An 18048-nucleotide genomic window follows, 5' to 3' on the forward strand; every position below is an offset into this window, starting at 1 on the left:
CATACTTTGTTTCCCCTGTGTTTTGCTCTATTTTTAGGGGCAGAAAACCAAACTGATGGACCGCGGAAAATTTCCGCGGTTGACTATAGAGGGACCGCGGAAATTTTCCGCGGTTGGGGCCTGTGAATTTTTTTTTTGCAGATTTAAAACAGAGCAGCCAGAACATGCACAACCCAAAAAATCCACCAAATTCCCAACCAAAATCTAGCAACACCTACAACCAAATTCCACAATCCCAACACCTACAACACAACAATCCACCAAATTCCACAACAACCCAAAATGCTCAAAAACAACAAAAAATCCAACAAAATTAAACTACGTCAAACCAAACAAACCAAATAAAACCCGACAACATAAAATGAAATGAAATCCAACTACATAATTCAACAACCTAAAATCAAATGAAATCCAACTACATAATCCGACAACCTAAAATGAAATGCAATCCAACTACATAATCCGACAAACTAAAATCAAATGAAATTCAACTACAAAGCTTCGTGACGCCTACGCATACGAATCCCGGGAATCCCCATTGCCTTCCCTAGCTGAAGCTCCCTGGCTATCCGATACCTAAAGGTATCCACCTCCTCCTGCGATCAATTTGGTACCTCAGCTAAGTCATATCCTTGTGTGAAGTAGTCCATGTACTTCATCACATAAACACCACAATCATTAGAGTTTCGTTGCTTTGGCCTGGACGGTAGAGCTAGAACCTCGGCTGAAGTAGGGTCACGCCCCTCGACTGGGTGTACCATATGCAATAGCCTCGGCAACAACCATGACTGCAATGTAATTATGATCCGAGAATGAATATAATATACAATTGGTAAGGACTATATAGAAGACAGTAATAGTAGAGGAACATACCACCACTCGTATATCCTCACGATAATCCAGCTCGTCATTCATTGAATCTATGATAAGACCTTCAAATCGTCTAGTACCGAACATGAACAAAACCCAATGCACATCTCCGACACAACATGGGATGAATATGTAGTCCGCCTCGAGAATAGAAGGACCAACAGTAGCACTGGAAAAACAGGTAAAGCTACGTAATGCTTTATTCCATGCCCTCTGCAATGTATCTCCACCGACCCTCGATGTTTTTCTGATTTTCTTCACATGTCCTTTCCCAAGAACCATGAAGTAGGGATCCATGAAATAATAGACGGGTTTCCTCTCCCATATACCTCCAGTGTGAATCTCCTCCTCCCGAGTCCTTAGCAATCCCTGAAAATATATATGAATGCAACAAGTAAAATTTATGCAACAAGTAAAAGGAATGCAACAACTAAAATGAATGCAAAAAATAAAACATATTAGACAACTAAAATATATTAGACAACGAACAATACCATATAAGTGTATATGATCCTGTCATCAACCCATGTTCCTGGAGCCAAACTCTGCATAGCTGATGCATGGACGTGATAGTCCTGAACACTAAGACCACCGGGATTCCTCGGTGTCATCCCAAAGCCTCATCCCCAATCTGAATATATAGCATTCTTCTTTGTCATGCTGAGACTCTTAGTGATACTCCACTTCTCCTCTTTCATCCTGCGGGATGCAAGCTTCGCGGGCCTACTAGATGAGGCAATAGCCTGGGGTGGCTGAGACACATGCTGGGATGGCTGTGTCATGTCAATGACATCATAGGCAAGAATGGCTGGAATGTCAAAGTCGTCATCCAAAGGTGCAATGAAATCTGATTTTATGTTCTGAAATGTGGGAGGTCTGTAGGCGAGTCCTTTGAACTTCTTCATCAACCGAGAGAATGGTGTGAGGAAGGTAGCAGAAATCCTCCCAAACTCCTCCACAAACTCAGGAGGAACCCTAGCATCCAGCTGCTTCAACATATTAAGCCCGGCAACCATCTACAAACAAAAACAAGCAAACATTTTTTCATTAATTCCACAAGGATATCATATCATCAAGATGAAATACGTGTGCATGCAATTTTTGTAGTGTGTGGGGGTGTAATGTGAAATATGCATATTTGTAAAACACTTACAACTTCATAGCCCTCGAGGATATCATACAACTCCCTCGTCTTGTACTGCTGCTGAGGCTGTGGATCGGGCTTCCGTATGCGCATACGAGATATATCAGCATACCACGCCATGTAATCAGCCTCCGAAGTTATGTCTACCGAGTCATCAACAAGGTCATCCAAATCTGAACAGAACCTGGCCTATTTGCCAATGTCAATAAACCACCGCACCAGCCAATCCTCCCCTGCAAACGTAGCATCCTTAGCCCCCCTGTAACCAACCATGTTCACCGGTGCCCATGGAATCTGGGGACTAGAACCAAACTGTCTGGACATCCTGTCCGGATGCTGCCACTCGACCACGTCGTAACATACAAGGGGAACTCGACTGCACCCAGCTAATGGTGCCTGTATCATCTCGCTGTCCATAACATCCTCGAACCTAGCATACGGCCTCCAGACCACCCCATCACCAGCAACACCATCAAACTCACCCATATAGAACAGTAGGCTGTGGTGAGGGCCTGACATCCTGCATAGGCACATCCTTCAGCAACCGGATAATCCTCCTGACCGGGAGATCGTAAAGGCACGCCAATACGAGGAAATCTCTCGTAAGACCAAACCTGTAACACCCAGACACAACAAGCAATGCTCTTGCTGCCCTTCCTTGCAGCAATCTCCAAACCCCGGTATATATGAGCTAACACAGTTGCACCCCAAGCATAATAAGGAATCTCCCGCATATTAATCAATGGGTGCATATACCGAACATGAACAAAAGAGCGGTTGATGCTGGGGAAGAGGATACAACCCATAATGAATAGCAGATACGCCTTGGTATGTACAACCGTGGCCCTCATATTGTTCTTCTCAGGCTTCTGTGCACCATATCTCTCAAACAACCACCCCAGCTTGATGTTATTCCGATACAAAGCCTCCTTCACCTCCTCCTCGGTCAAAGGCTCAAACCAATTATTAGCAAAATACGCCGAATTGTTCTCTATCACCCCACAAGTCAGCGCATCCCCCTGAACTGGCACCCCTAAAATAAACCCTACATCCTCCAATGTAATAGTCATCTCCCCCTGCCTCGTGAAGAAAGTGTTGGTCTTAGGTCTCCAACGCTCCACCAAAGCAGATATCAACCGAGTGACAGTAGCCAAGACAACAGCAGGGTCTGCAAAAATCCCAAACCCAAACATGTGTAGCAATTCCCGCTGTGGTCTCCTTAACTTCCACAAGTGCAATGACTTGTTCCCCGAATAGCTCTGCAACTCATCTCTCCCTACACCATCCCAAACATCCTCACTGACGTGATACCGATTGTCCCAAATAATATTATGCGCGTTAGGACCCGGCAACATATTCCCGAAATCACCAAAATTATCCATACATGAAAATATTGTCAACAAAATTCATCAATCACCACAATAAAAACACCACAACGTACACAATAAAAACAATCACCACATATATAAACACCAAGTTCACAATACATTCGAAATAACTACCCATTATTTACAACAAAATCATATGTTAATTGCATCCATACTTTTACACTAACATAACTCGAATTTAACACTAAATTTATCATTACAAATTCGAATTATAAATAAATTAAATTAAAATTCGAAGTATAAATAAATTAAGGGTTAATAATTCGATTCATCCTACAAATTATCCTAAAATTTCGACTACACTATTTAGCACTAAAATTATCACGAATAATCCTAAAATTAATCCTACATATTCGAATTATCACTAAAATTGTATTGTAACACTAAAATTCGATTTATAAATAAAATAAGGGTTAATAATTCGAATTATCCTAAATATTATCCTAAAAAATGGATTTTACTATTTAGCACTAAAAATATCACAAATAATCCTAAATTTATTCCTACATATTCGAATTATCACTAAATTGTCACGAATAATCCTAAATTTATTCCAAAATATTCGAATTAACACTAATATTCAAATTAAAATTATAAATTCAAATTTAATACACTAAATTAATTCTAAATTAACACTAATTTTAATTCCACAAGGATATTAAAAATTTGAATTAAAATTGTAAATTCGAATTAAAATAATAAATTCGATTATTAAAATTTCGAATGAAAATTGTAAATTCGAATTTAATACACTAAATTAATTCTAAATTAACACTAAATTATTCTAAAAATCGAATTAAATCATGTCCACATTATGAACCCTAGAAATTCTAAAAATTTGAATTTAATTATAGTACGATTTATATGTTAATTTATACATTATTTAACCCTAAAATTTTGAATTACATGCACAAAATAAGATCTACAACAAAAGAAAAACATAAGTTTATATCAATAAAACTGTAAATAACATAAAGGAATCGATTATATACCTTAATAACGGAAAAGGAGAATGATTTAAGGTTGGGTTGGTGTGAATTTTGCTTGTGCTATGAAATCCTTGAAAAAAGAGGATGAATCGAAAAATAGTTGCGGGTGTGTGTTTATGTATATTAGTTTGAGAGAGACTGTGTTTGTCAAGAACTAGGTAAACAAAAAACGCTATCAACCGCTGAAAATTTCCGCGGTCCGTGCGGAGAGGTATTTTGGTAATTACCCCGGACCGCTGAAAATTTTCGCGATCCTTTGCTGCTGTTTTAATTACCAGCCATTAGATCCACCATCCAACGGTGGAAAAACTGTTTGTTGTATACCGGTCTACAACATCTACAACAAACGTTTGTTGTAGACCGGCCCCCATATATATATAATTATGTTTTTTTTGATCGACTAGTCTACAACTATTCAACGACTAATCAGTTAGTCGAGTAGCCAGAGGTCCATGGACTCTCCTCGACTTAGCTATGTGACAACCGTGCTGCAATTTGCAATAAACATTAACTGTACTGACTACTGAGATTACAGAATTGTACATAGTCAAACACCAGGCAGGTGTCTAGGAAACTCTTCAGGAACATATAAAATAGCTACTTCTGTCATAGTATCTGTTACCAGTCCACTGATATATACAATTTTGGAGTTGTGTTCTAATTTTGTGGATATTGTGGGGGAGGGGACTAATATCACATACAACTACAAGAGGATAAAAATGAATCATGCAGCTTCTGAATATTTTTGTTGATCTTCTTATAAGAGTCCTGGCTTTAAATCTTATGAGATCTGTTTATACTCTGCAAGTAGATTCTCAATATCGTCCATACGCAGCTGGAATCAAGTGAAGTTAAAATGAAAATAACCATCATAAGAATAAAAGGGTGCATGATTACAAAATAATGCTATCTGTAATAAATGACAAATTGAAAGTTCAGAAGAAGAGTAGTTTAACATAATAAGTTTCACTTTTCTTCCAACAATATGGGAGTGATGGGTAGTGAGCAATTATACAATTGCCAGCACTTTTCTTCTGTACAAAGAATTTAGTTGTACAATTTATGTAGAGCTGTTGAATTTGAAACAAAAGAGAAGTACAGTTAAAGCTCAAATAATTGAAGTAATACCTTATGGAACGGAAAAAATCATTTATCTAGCGAGATTATTAATTTATTAAAAAATGAATCAATTTTTTATCCATCGATGAATATATATTCATTATTTTGAAGATAAATATGCACATTTTATGTGTCGCTAAAAATAAGAACACACTAATCAGAGCATTATATTTTATCTGATAAAATTTGAAAATTAAATTAATTTTTTGAAAGTCCGCATGTCTAAAACCTGCTTGAACATAACAAATCAAAGTTTTCAATTTTTAAAAATAGATATAGATATATCCAACCATAGATATATTGCTGCAACCTTAATGTTCTCATTACTCCAAAAAAAAAGTAAAAAAAAAATAAAGGTTAACAGACATTTTTTTACAAAAAATATATTTCAAACTTGTCTGTAAAAATTTATGTGAAGGAACCAGACCAGTTCTATATCAAACATCTGTACACATATTAATACTCTTAGCTTGATCATTTGATCAGATAATTAAACATAGATTTAAGTTTACTATAGATGCCTATTTGAATGGTCTAGACAACTTAAAAATATTTGATATAGTTCTGTATCTTAGGGAAATAGTGTTTTAGAATAGTTTTCATTTTTAAGAATTTAAAACATAACAGTGTTTTATAGGTTCTTTCAATAACATAAGATTCTTAGGCTTATTTTTTGACCAAACTCTGTTATAAAAAAATTTAAACAATAAAACAATGTTAACTTCAAAGTATCTTTTCAGTGATCAGTGAACTGGTCTAACATCTCTTATTTCTAATTATTAATATTATTAGTAAATATACCAAAAATATTATATATATTTCGTAGTTATGCAACCTTCCTCTTATAATGTTTTCAGATATTTTGTTTTCCCATTTCATTTAATAGCATCAAATAGGTATATTATAACAAATACAAAAGTAATTTCAGCTACTTAATATATACGAGTACAGCCCGATCTTTCCCCAAGCATTAGTGGCAGATAAGCCGCTCTTCTTGACTAATATCTGCTGAAAATGAAAAGGTTGAAAATAAATTTTTTAAACTTTGCCTAATAATAAATGGTCCCTGGTTTATCAATTCTAGGCACCAAGACCCTATACATATATCTCTCAATACATTCTCTTATTATTACTCTATTTAGGGCCCTTCAGGATTTTATTATTATTTGTTACATGATTTAATAAGGGGGAATTTAGTCTATTTTTCCAGGACGGAACTGGAGAAGATTAAACATGTGAACGAGATGATTAGATAATGGAACATTACACTATCAGGATGTAGATAAAATAAGGTTAAAGGAAGCCCTATACAAATCATACCTGGGAGACATTTTTTATATGATAGAATCTATAAGTCTCACTCGCAGAGACTGTAGATTTTCCCAACGGTAAACTAGATCCAGTCTTTATTCTGTTCAAGTCAGAATTACAAACATGTGCACAAAACCACAGAGTCAAACACACAGCTAAGAATGTATGAAGAAAATAAACAAGAAGTTCACTGGATGATGAAAAACACAAGGAAACTTGTAGACCATGAGGATATTGTCCTTGGGAAGATTTGGAAATGGTAAATGCCAATTTAATAATTACTCCATCTTAGGAGTTGCAACAGTGTTTTACACAAGGTCTAACAGGGTGGTAGAATGCAGCCTGTTGTAGCTTTTTTAAATAAACAAAATTTCAGCTTTTCTAACTTAATTTCAGCATCTAGTTTGAGTCAAAGCTTCAAATACTTACAGGGGTTTTATATCATCTTATTTGATTTTAAAATTCAGTGGTCTTTATGGAAGTCATTTGACCAAATATCCTTGTTTAAGCAGAGTTTCTTTATGCAGGTACATTAGTGGACAGTAGATCATTAAAATGACATGTTGATCTTTGCTAGGACTGCCCTTATATCTAACAGAATTAGACTAGATCTTAATATTTTGGATAAATATTGCATTCGTGGAAATGCACCATCAATTTTTTGCAGTAGAACTTTATGCAATTCCCAAAAGTCTAAATTTTTTAGGCAAGTTACCAAAAATTGTATTTTCTAAGAGGGTTAGGAACTCCATATCAGTTCCCTTGCTCCTGTCTCGTTGGATATAATTATCTAGGACTGCAAACTATCAAAGTGAAACACTTTTAAAGAATGACAAGAAAATAAAAGGCATTTGTTTTGTAAATAAATGAGAAATGATGTACATAATTCTTACACATAATGACGAGTTATGAGGCGCTGGTAGTCACGGAGTAATGGACTGATCTCTTTCAGTGTTATTGAGCTTGATGTAGACTTCCTCCAATGTTCACGAAGTGCCTGAGCAGCCTATACCGGAAAGATGCTATGAAAATAAATATTGATGCACAGACAAGTAAAAAGTAAGAGACAGAAAATATTTTAAAAGAACTGATTTACTGAAGTAGTGTAGATACCTGTTCAGTGGTGGAAGCACTACCAATTACGTGTAATGCTACTTCGAGCAATTCCGTGTCTTCTGATTCTTCCATTACAGAAATCTTAGGAATAGAGACAGGAACATCTATCTGCAATTTTTTTCGCAGTTCTAAAATGCCAGATGCTTTGATTTCACTTTCCTATGAATAGTAATGGAGAATTACTTGCTTAGAAATTCTGCAGTTGAAACCGAGTAATGCTATGTAGAACTTCAATTTAATGAAGATAAATATAATCATTTGGTCTGCTAAAATTTATAGTCTTACACTCTTACAAATTTTACTGGTGGCAGTCAAGTCGAAGAAGTAAAACCATAAAGCTACTGTTGGCATAAGATTTAACATACAGGTTTTTCAAGTAGTTAAATGTTGAGATCTAGAGTTTTTTATTGGTTTATAAGATGGGAAACTATTTCTGCATAAGCCGAGGCATGACCAAATCAATTATTTATAGTACCAACTAGAGCCTACACAGGGATTTCCAAACAATAGTTCAATTGCAGCATTGTGCGAGGGTAGAGAACGATATATCTTTAAGCAACAAGAGTTACGGGGAACAGATAAATGAAGAAATAATAGGCATCAAAAGACACTTCTTCACTTGTTACCTGAACATGAGGTCGATCATATGGAATATATACATCCTTGCTCTGGTTAATATTCTGAGGGGATGCAGACAATCTCTTTGCAATAGGGTCATCTAGCACATATGAATTAGGAATGAAATTTCAATATACGAGTGATAGCCTCATGGGATATCTGTACAATAACTTATTGCCACCTAAACATACTTAATATATAAAGAAATTTATATCTATCTTAAAAGAACCATCAAGTCTTCCTTTAAAAAAATATTTCTTGCATAAGCATTCTTTATTTCTACTCGATTACTTTGTTTTCAGTAGCGTAATCACCAATTAACAGATCTACTTTCAGATCCTTTCTTACACATAATTAATTAAATGACCAATGTGAAGATGCCAAAATACTAAATTCTGAAGAAAAAATCTGCTTCAGATTTGTCTGCTAAAGATATTGGTATGATGGCCATATTTACTGATATAATGTACAACATGATAGGAAGAACATTTTAAGTTGGAAGGCCAAGTTTAGCGAATGTAATACACATTTCATATTAGGTATCCACGCATATGAAAGATACGCATTTGTAAAAGGGGTATCTCATCTGGGATGCTCCTTTGATAAATGGTTATCCTAATTTTATTTTACTTTTTGTGATTCACTTTTACCACAGTAGTGTCTAAAATAAATAGGATAACCATTTTGTAAATGTCAATCCCAACCGTTGAAATTGGCTGGCGCACCAAACAAATTGTAATTTTTGTTAATTTTAGGCAAAAAAGTTGTTTTTGTCATTTTTTTCCCAAATTGTCCCTCAATATATAAATAAGAATATAGCTCTTTCCATCATGTCAAAGGAAAAAAAAGTCGCATGGAAGATAGATAGCCTATCAACAATTCATGCTTAGTTAAATAAATGTATGCGTATAGTTCTATTTGGAATAAATAACACCTACGAATTCACAAAATTCATTAAACCAGAAAAAAAGAGCATTGCTAAAACAAGTGGCTGTCGCAACAAACATCATCACTCTGCTTTATCTTGTTCAAAGTATAAGTATTCAAGCTCAAACAAAAATTTTATACCTTCTGGAACTAACCACCATAAATCACCATATGTTGCTTTTCCATCAAAGCCACCAAACAAAAGATAGCGTGAACCAATACAAGTCAAAGAATGGTATGCTCGAGCAACAGGAGGTTCATTGTCAGTAGAGAGGCGTTTCCACTGCACAGACACTGAGTGAAAGAAATGCAACATAAGCAATTGACAATAAAGTCATCAATTAAACACAAAATATACACACGCACCCATTTCTAGTCCAATTGTTTCTACAAATATATACAGGTCATGTCAACATTAAACCAGCTCTGTAAGCTCCCTCTCTCGCTGCCAGGGGCAGGCGCTGGCCGCTGGGGAGTGGGGAGCGCAGGGCTGCCAGGGCCCCAAACGTGAAACAATTAAACATCATGATCATAACGCAAACATAAAAATTTACATATTTTTGATTTAGGGTATAATGTAGACCACCTAAAAACATAACATTTAAAATATTTATACAAGGGTAGTCATGATAGTTTAATACAGCCTTTAGCATGAGGAAAGATGACAAATTACTATCAAGTAATCAAGAAAAGCTCTCACCTCTATCTAGAACAACACAGTCATTGTGATAGATATCATAACGACTTAACCAGCCACCAGTTCCATGGCCTCCAAATAATAAAAGCTGTCGTAATCAAGAATTTATTTGAAGTAAAAACAGTTCAAGAAGAAGAAATCACACAGATACAGGAAAATAGAAAATATATCAAGGCATACATAGTGCCCTCCAGATGTAACAGTGTGACCACAACGGGGTGAAGGAGCTTGACCTGGAAGCTTCAGCTGTGTCCATCCAGGAGTTCCATTCTCTATCTTCCGCACAAGAACAAGAACAAACTTAGTTATCACAAGAAGAACATAATCTTTAAAACAATTCCGTCAAAAATGGTGAGACAGAAAAAGATACTGAATAGTCTCAACAAGTCATTTAAATGAATATGACATAATTCCTGGAGATAACTTATGTTGACCTAGGAACGTGATGCAGGACAAAGGTTAAGGACAAGTAAAAACATAGATAAATGTGGATTAACCGCAGAAGACCCACGCCTAAGGTGATCCAACTGAAAAAGAATCAATACCCCTAGGATTTCTCAACCGCATTAGAGATGTTTGTTAGGATCACAACCCATAACAAGAGAGAGAAACAATTCTCAATTCAATAATAATCAATCAATTTTATTCATAATGAAAGATTACATGAGATTATATAGATAATTATTACTTGGAAGCCAAGTAATATCCTAAAAACTAAATACTTATACAGGGTTGTTCAAATCTAAACAGCCTTAAAATAAAAACTAGAAACTACCCTAATTGAGTAATAGCCCAACCCACTTGTCACCAACAAAAACACGTGCTTCTTATCACTTTATCCATCTTCTGTTACAACCGGCCTACCACCATCTCAAATCACTGTCATTATTTCTAATCACTCCGTTCATCTCTGATCTATCTACGCCACCATCTTCGATCTCTCTCCGTCTGCCACCATCTCCAATCTATCTCCGTCCGCCATCATCACCTATCACTAAACTTTACGATTCCCATAATCACCCACCTTCAATCATTATTTATATTACGTAAATCACTAATTTTTATAACACGAAATGATGAATATGATTGAAGTTGAATGTACAGGGGCAAAAGTGTTGGGGTCTTGAACAATTACTGTGAAATAAGGGAAGATATATATGAATGCAATATAAAAATCATTAAACAATCACCAACAACCACTAATTTCCAATAAAAATTACCTGATCTAAAATTTGAATATTAATATACGATACCACTTCATATAAGATAAATCACCGTATCTCCGATTCAATCATCACTATTTTATACCACACAAATCACCAAATTGTATTATAAATATCACCAAATGGTATATATGAGACTTATACATAAAAATATAATTTTCTACATTGATGAAAATGGCCAATCTTGTTGGCCGTGGAAGATCCGATGATTTACTCAAACTATGGGTATAATTAATTTATTAAGAATGAGATATGGTCGAGGAAGTGTTCGGAGATATGGTAGATGAAGTATTCCGATTGGTGACTGCCGGAAAAACAGGTCGTGAAAGAGGTGAGTGGGTGGCTTTGATCGGAGATAAAGACTGAATGATTGGGAAAAGAGGTGGGACGCTAGAGAAAGGATGCGGGGAGTAGGGGAGGGGGAGAGGGTGGCTGTTGCGTAAGTGGTTTCTAGTTTTTATTTTAAACTTGGTTTCTATTTGATCATGTGCCTACTTATATATATGAACTACCGTACCTATTTAAAGTCCTTTATTTTATTTTACTATAATAATTATGCTAATAGATTATTTACTTAATAATAACATAACAAACTTATATCTAAATAATAATATATAATAAATACAAACTAGTATTTTAATTCTTCGTTTGACATCACAACGGTGTCAGGAAGACAAGGCCTGGTTTTATTTTGTGAAGGATAACCAAGAGTCTTTGATAGTACTTCGAGATTGGAAGCTAAGGGTCTGATAGAATCCTGTACATATTAGCAGGGTCTTAGATTAAGTGTTAGTCTTATAATATATAGTGCAATCTGTGAATATCCTTTTCTATATTTTGCTAAGTTGTAATCTGTGAGTTTTCATAGACTACGAAATACTGTGAACTGGTACGCCTTATGGCCATAAAGATTGCTAATATTTTTTCCCCTCTTCTGATTTACTCCGTTTCTTATCTATCTTATTATCCCTAGAAGATAGTGACATAGCTCATAGTCCAATGATACAGCCTCAACAGTAACATCTGTCACCTAAATACCATCCTAATCAAGAGTTGTGTTCCTGAGTTTTTCAAGGAAAGAAATGAAAGGATGGATATGCATGTAATGATAAATATGATGCAATGACAATGAAGGGTATTTGTAGAATTATGAAATATGCAAAATTTTGTATTTCTATTTTCCTTCAAATCATCTAATTCGGGGAGAAATATTTAAAAGGAATTAGGCTAAATTTCTCTCTCTTTCGTTTTCTTTCTTCCCCAATAAATTACTGGAACATGGTAGGAAAGAAAACTAGAATACTATCTTCAGTTTCCTTCCACTTCCAACACTTTACACACCTTGGCACACACCAGGAGCAGCTCAGACTATGTCCAAAAATGGATTTACATAATTAGCAACCGAAAATTACATTGATGATGTAGGAAAAAGTAACATAAACAATAGATATAATCTGGAAATAATCTAGCAGACGTTTAAAGTGAAAGCCAAATAGTAGGAAACATAGTTTGTAGAAGATACAACAAATGTTTCCCAATTATTTGGCTTCCAAAGTCTTCTATGTTGTTAGTCTCACGCTTCTTTGTCCAATATCAAAATTATTTTACCAGATACTCTGTTCAACGAGATATCTGGGTTCTGCAAAAACAAGTCGATTCTCATTATGTAAGTAACATACATGCTTTATTTTCCATAGAAAAAAGAAGGTTAAAACACTGTAAAGCATCTATTCAAATCAATGTATAGCAGATTGCACAAAAAGTTAACAAAATTTTGAGTCATTAATAATATTCTTTCTGATCTTAACCATATGAATATGGGTATATTTTGGGTTCCAGAAACAAGTTATCTCCTATTTCATGTATAACTCTGGAGTAATTTAATATTTCCAGATATTCATGATCATACACCTCCGCTATATAGAATTATAGATATGAATCAGTAAACAGCAACAGATGCTATATACTGTTAAGATTGTTCGAGGCACCTAGACCTTCCTTGCAACCCATCTAATTAACCAAAACTGAGAAGCATAGCTATCCAATTACCGGACCTTTCTACTGTGAATGTGCTAAAATATTTATTTCCAAAGGAAAGTTGCTCCCTCTCAATCACTCTAAATAATTCACAAGTATTGACAATAAGCTTACACCTGTTCAAGTTGAAGGTTTACTGCTCTAATTTCTCCACTTCAAGTTTATTTACTTGCATTTAGGATTAGTACCAGCCAGAACCTGCTGCAACAGCAGGACTTCCTCAGCCACAGAGTTCCAAGGTAAAGATGCAAAAGCTAGATTCAGAGAATGTTAATTAGCCAACTACAGGGGATTTCCAATTCCCCAAGCTCGCAAATTAAGACAGGTCCTTCGAGCAAAAAAACTTTCTTTTCCATTATTCAATTGTGGTGCTAATTTAATTAATTTAGAGGCCTAGGAACATTCATGGTATAATTAGTATCTCTGAGAATACTTTTAATATAGGTGACATGGCAACTCCTAGATCCTGGTGTAGGTCCAACATAAGATGGAAAGAGTACAGATACTATGGTCCAAATTTGAAGGAAATTCATTAATAGTATTTGGGATCAGGAGTGAACTGGTGACAGTGCTACGAGAGCAAATAAGAATTTTGAACTGCTTTTTGCTTTTCGAAAAGAACCTAAAATAAAATGAATGGGTAGAGAGCTATTTCGAGCGCGAGTTGTAGGGAGGTGCTGTAAAATGTCATCACCAATTGAGTAGTCTTCCACTGACACGATGGATGACAGAATAAACCTTAAAAGATGGTGAGATCATTATGGCCAAAAATGTTGGAGCAGGCCATATGGCTACCCAAAGGTTATATAAAGCCATCAGAAGATTATATCGATTCTAACCTCGGCCAATTCTATCTACAAGTCGTAAATGGGATGTTCGAGCTTTGGTTGTGAAACCCCTCCGTTAACATTCCAAAACAGGAGAGTTCTGTTTAAAATGAGGAAGAAAAAAAAACTGAGAAACTAATTCAGGAAATCAAACTCTTGACTGGTTACTATAATGTTACAAATGTCTAGAATTCTGAAAGCAAATAGCCGTATTATTTGCAGTAAAGTTCTGCATGACCCTCGTTCACATAGTGTAGGCCGTAGTAGTAGCAATCAATAATATATAATAGTATTTAATGTATCAAGGTTGTTTATAAAAAAATTATGTTTATATATTATCAAGTGCCGGACACATCTATACCTACTTCACGTCATAAGTTTTAAGCGTGTCCTCCCAAGAAGTAAATGGTAATCCAAGAGAAATGGAATCTAATAGGACACTGGTGCATTTTGTAAGAGGTTTAGGAGGACAATAGTCAGGATCTATCTTCTTGTACACGGCACAATATGTTATTCTCTTTAGCCCAAATATTATGAACTGGAAGTCCCGGTGATAATTTCCATTGTCCTTTAATAAATTCTATCTCCTTCAATCGTCTTTCCCAACAATTTTATCTCTTTTCAGCTGATCCAGACAACTTATAGTATCACATATGTTAAAAGAAAATTTAACATAATAAATATTTTACCCATGGCTCTTAGGTTTATGATGGGAATTCCAGCTTCAGGAAAAATGTTAAAAGAAACTACTGATATATAAACTCGGTTTAACAAGCAACTTAGCAAATAAAATTTAAACAAGCTGCAAAATAATTCTAGCTATAAATAGCTTTGTAAGAGATCATATGCTAGGAAAAAATGTACCTTCCTCTACAAGCCCCTTTAAAGCCCATAAATCGCCCATGATTGGCCCTCCACCCCCTAACAAATAAAAATTGAAAAAGTTAACTTATGATGACTCCAAACGAATAAATAAACATGACAAGTGCATAATATATACATATTGATGTATTAAAACCTATTTGTTTTTAGTTTTCTTATTTTTAAATAGTTAATTAATTATATTTATTTTGCTTTGTAGACTAAATAAATGAAGGGGTTTATTCTTTTACTAAATTATAAACAAGGGATAAAAATCAGAGAGTTCAAAAAGAATAAAAGAAAAGTTAAGTGTAAAGCCAAAAAAGAAAAAAAAACTATTAGAGCCAAAGTAATTCTTGGAGACAAAGTCACAAGCTAGATTTACTTTTCATGTCCAAGCCAAAGTGAAGCCCAAAAGTAAATCTTGGAGCAAAAGGGTAAATTATAATCATAATTGTCAAATTAGTGTATCCCCGCTCTAGGCACCCGTGTTCTTTGCTTTATACAATTAAACCTAGCACTCTAAAAGTCAAGCAATCACCGACATTATCTCCCACACAATGATTACTCTGGGTGGAACTGGAAAATAAGTTGCTAAAAAATGAACTCCTGTACATATACGTATATATATATATATATAATATATTAGAGCGGCTTTTTAAAAAAATGAGTTCACTGTGTAAAATTAGTTGACAGAACACTTTTAGTATCTTTTAGGAAGTTCCGTTTACCACCATAAACGAATTTAAAATTTAGAATTAGAAGGAAGGATACAAGTATACGAGCCATCAGATGAAAACCAATTAATTATTTTCTTTATGCAAAACTTAGAGATAAAGTTCAATATTAAATTACCTCTACCACCATAGACAAGCAAACGTTTTTCAACCATAGTAGCTGTATGACCACATCTAGGAGGTGGAGGAGCCCCAGAAACCGACAACTCCGTCCACTCAAGTGAAACTGATGAAGAAAGGGTACCCATAAGTAAACTTCTAAAGATTCAAAAATATGGTAAGAACTCAGCACATAAACATAACAATAAAATATCTAAACATTACTTGTGTCCAAGACGAAGACATCTGACAACCACTTCTTACCATCCCATCCACCGTACCTGTATTAGATTAAACTCTGTTTCAGACTACAAATCAAATGTAAATTTGATTACAAAATTGACCTAAAAGATGTATAAATACACACATTACGATTTTCCTGTTTCCAATAGCTGAGGCGGCTGCAAAATCTCGTGGTGAGGGCAAGTCACCAAAACTAGTAAGCTCTGACCATTGCCATATATCTGTAGTACTTGAACGTAAATAGTAAGAGAACTGTATATTGTAAACAATGATTAATAGAAGATATTGTGAAACAAGTATAGAATGTCAAGAAAGCATTAAGCCAGGCGTGTTAGTGAGGAAAGGGCCTAGACTCTAGAGTATAGTTGCAAGGATTTTGATCAGTAGGTACGTACCAGTATCAAGAACCCAAAAGTCTCCGAGCCTGCAGATAAATGATGAGTTACAGGAGTTTACCCAAGAGTAGCGTAAAATAGAAGATAGAAATGAAGTGAATATTCACATACCTCTTACCACTGGACCGCCCACCGAAAATGAACATATGGCAATCAATTGAAATGGCAATGTGGAAAGCACGTGGACTAGGACCTACTTGGCCCTCTAAACCATTGCCAGTACATTCAGGCCGATACCATAATCTATTGTCTAAAATAAGAGGATACAAGTTTGAATGAGTGACAGAGCTAATGCAAAACCGACCACCAATTGCATCGCTAATTTTGCAGTAATTAAGTTTCAAGATATTAGAGCACCAGAGCTAGATTACACCAAAGCTATTTGGAGAGAGAGAGAGAGAGAGGTACCAATATCAAAGACAGTGGTATCGGCAAGGAATCTCTTATCGACGAGGCCACCAAACACAACGACCTTGGATTTTCCGATATTGACAGCACTGTGCCCACTGAATATACAGTACAAAAAAAATACATTCCACAATAACTAATCGGATCGGAATTAAAAATATATGTATAAATACGTAGGTTTGACTTACCTTCGAGCTTGGGGAAGAGTGCCCCTAAAATCGGAGGGAGAAGCTGGAACCCAGAGATGATGCATTTTACTCCCTTTCTGAGTTGTGTCTCTCCTTCAATTTACACTCTGGAATTATGCTCCCTCCCAATCCGATCCATGCTAAGTTTTAGAGAGACTCTTAATAGAAAAAATGTTTAAAATAACAATTTTTTGGGGAAAATGACTGAAAATACTCATTCTGGAAGTCGATAGCTGAAAATACCGTTTTGAATACGCATTTGTCATTTGGGTATCGTGTTTTGTACTAGATACGCATTTGTTAAATGGGTATCCAATTTATTTTTTTTATTTTTTTTAAGATACGCATTTGGCAAATACGTATCTCAATGGTAATACCCAAACTACAAATGCGTATCTTTAGTAATTTCTTAGATACCCAATTCTCAAATGCGTATTACACTTACTCAATTACAAAATGTGTATCCAAAACGATATTTTCAGCCATATATTTTGAAAATGGGTATTTTCAGCCATTGCACCCCAAAAATGGGTATTTTTAAACATCACCCCTATTAATATCATGTGCGACGCACATGGTTTTCTTTTTCTTTTATATTAAATTTAATCCCGTGGGAAATTTTAAAATAAATAATTTATAATTTAAATTAAATTTTAAAATAAATAAATTTATGACTTAAATCGAATAAGTGACTTAAAAGTGATAAATTGATAAATGTTTATAAGTTAAACAAGTGTTTGAATAATTTAATTTATAAGTCAGAATTTTTTTTATTTAAATGAACTAAAATAAATAATTTTTAAATATAATTATTTAACTTTTAATATTTTAAGTTAAATTAATATTTAAAA

The 18048-nt window shown here is 34.9% G+C and overlaps 2 protein-coding genes across 5 annotated transcripts; both read right to left on the reverse strand.

The window, feature by feature from the left end:
• Window positions 1-352: 352 nt before the first annotated feature.
• LOC141679083 (ubiquitin-like-specific protease ESD4) lies at window positions 353-1484 on the reverse strand. The gene is made up of 3 exons (XM_074485567.1): window positions 1365-1484; window positions 874-1239; window positions 353-788 (listed from the first exon to the last, which is right to left on the reverse strand). Exons 1-3 carry the CDS (start codon window positions 1479-1481, stop codon window positions 603-605), a joined length of 669 nt encoding a protein of 222 aa, XP_074341668.1. The 5' UTR covers window positions 1482-1484; the 3' UTR covers window positions 353-602.
• Window positions 1485-4892: 3408 nt separating this feature from the next.
• Window positions 4893-17349, reverse strand: LOC141677291 (protein GLUTELIN PRECURSOR ACCUMULATION 3). Of its 4 annotated transcripts, none has more exons than XM_074483148.1 (16): window positions 17198-17349; window positions 17010-17107; window positions 16713-16851; window positions 16602-16630; window positions 16331-16427; window positions 16189-16244; window positions 15983-16090; window positions 15131-15187; window positions 10360-10451; window positions 10183-10267; window positions 9624-9776; window positions 8564-8655; window positions 7935-8045; window positions 7715-7827; window positions 6831-6921; window positions 4893-5226 (listed from the first exon to the last, which is right to left on the reverse strand). In XM_074483148.1, the coding sequence occupies exons 1-16, from the start codon at window positions 17260-17262 to the stop codon at window positions 5173-5175; spliced, it is 1440 nt and encodes a 479-aa protein (XP_074339249.1). In that variant the 5' UTR covers window positions 17263-17349; the 3' UTR covers window positions 4893-5172. The 4 variants fall into 4 exon arrangements, with proteins under 4 accessions (XP_074339249.1, XP_074339248.1, XP_074339250.1 ...); XM_074483147.1 differs by having other exon boundaries at window positions 7935-8096; XM_074483149.1 differs by lacking the exon at window positions 6831-6921 and having other exon boundaries at window positions 7935-8096.
• Between the last annotated feature and the right edge of the window lie 699 nt (window positions 17350-18048).

Source organism: Apium graveolens, chromosome 8, assembly GCF_009905375.1.
Source record: "Apium graveolens cultivar Ventura chromosome 8, ASM990537v1, whole genome shotgun sequence".
In the NCBI taxonomy this organism is placed as follows: domain Eukaryota; kingdom Viridiplantae; phylum Streptophyta; class Magnoliopsida; order Apiales; family Apiaceae; genus Apium; species Apium graveolens.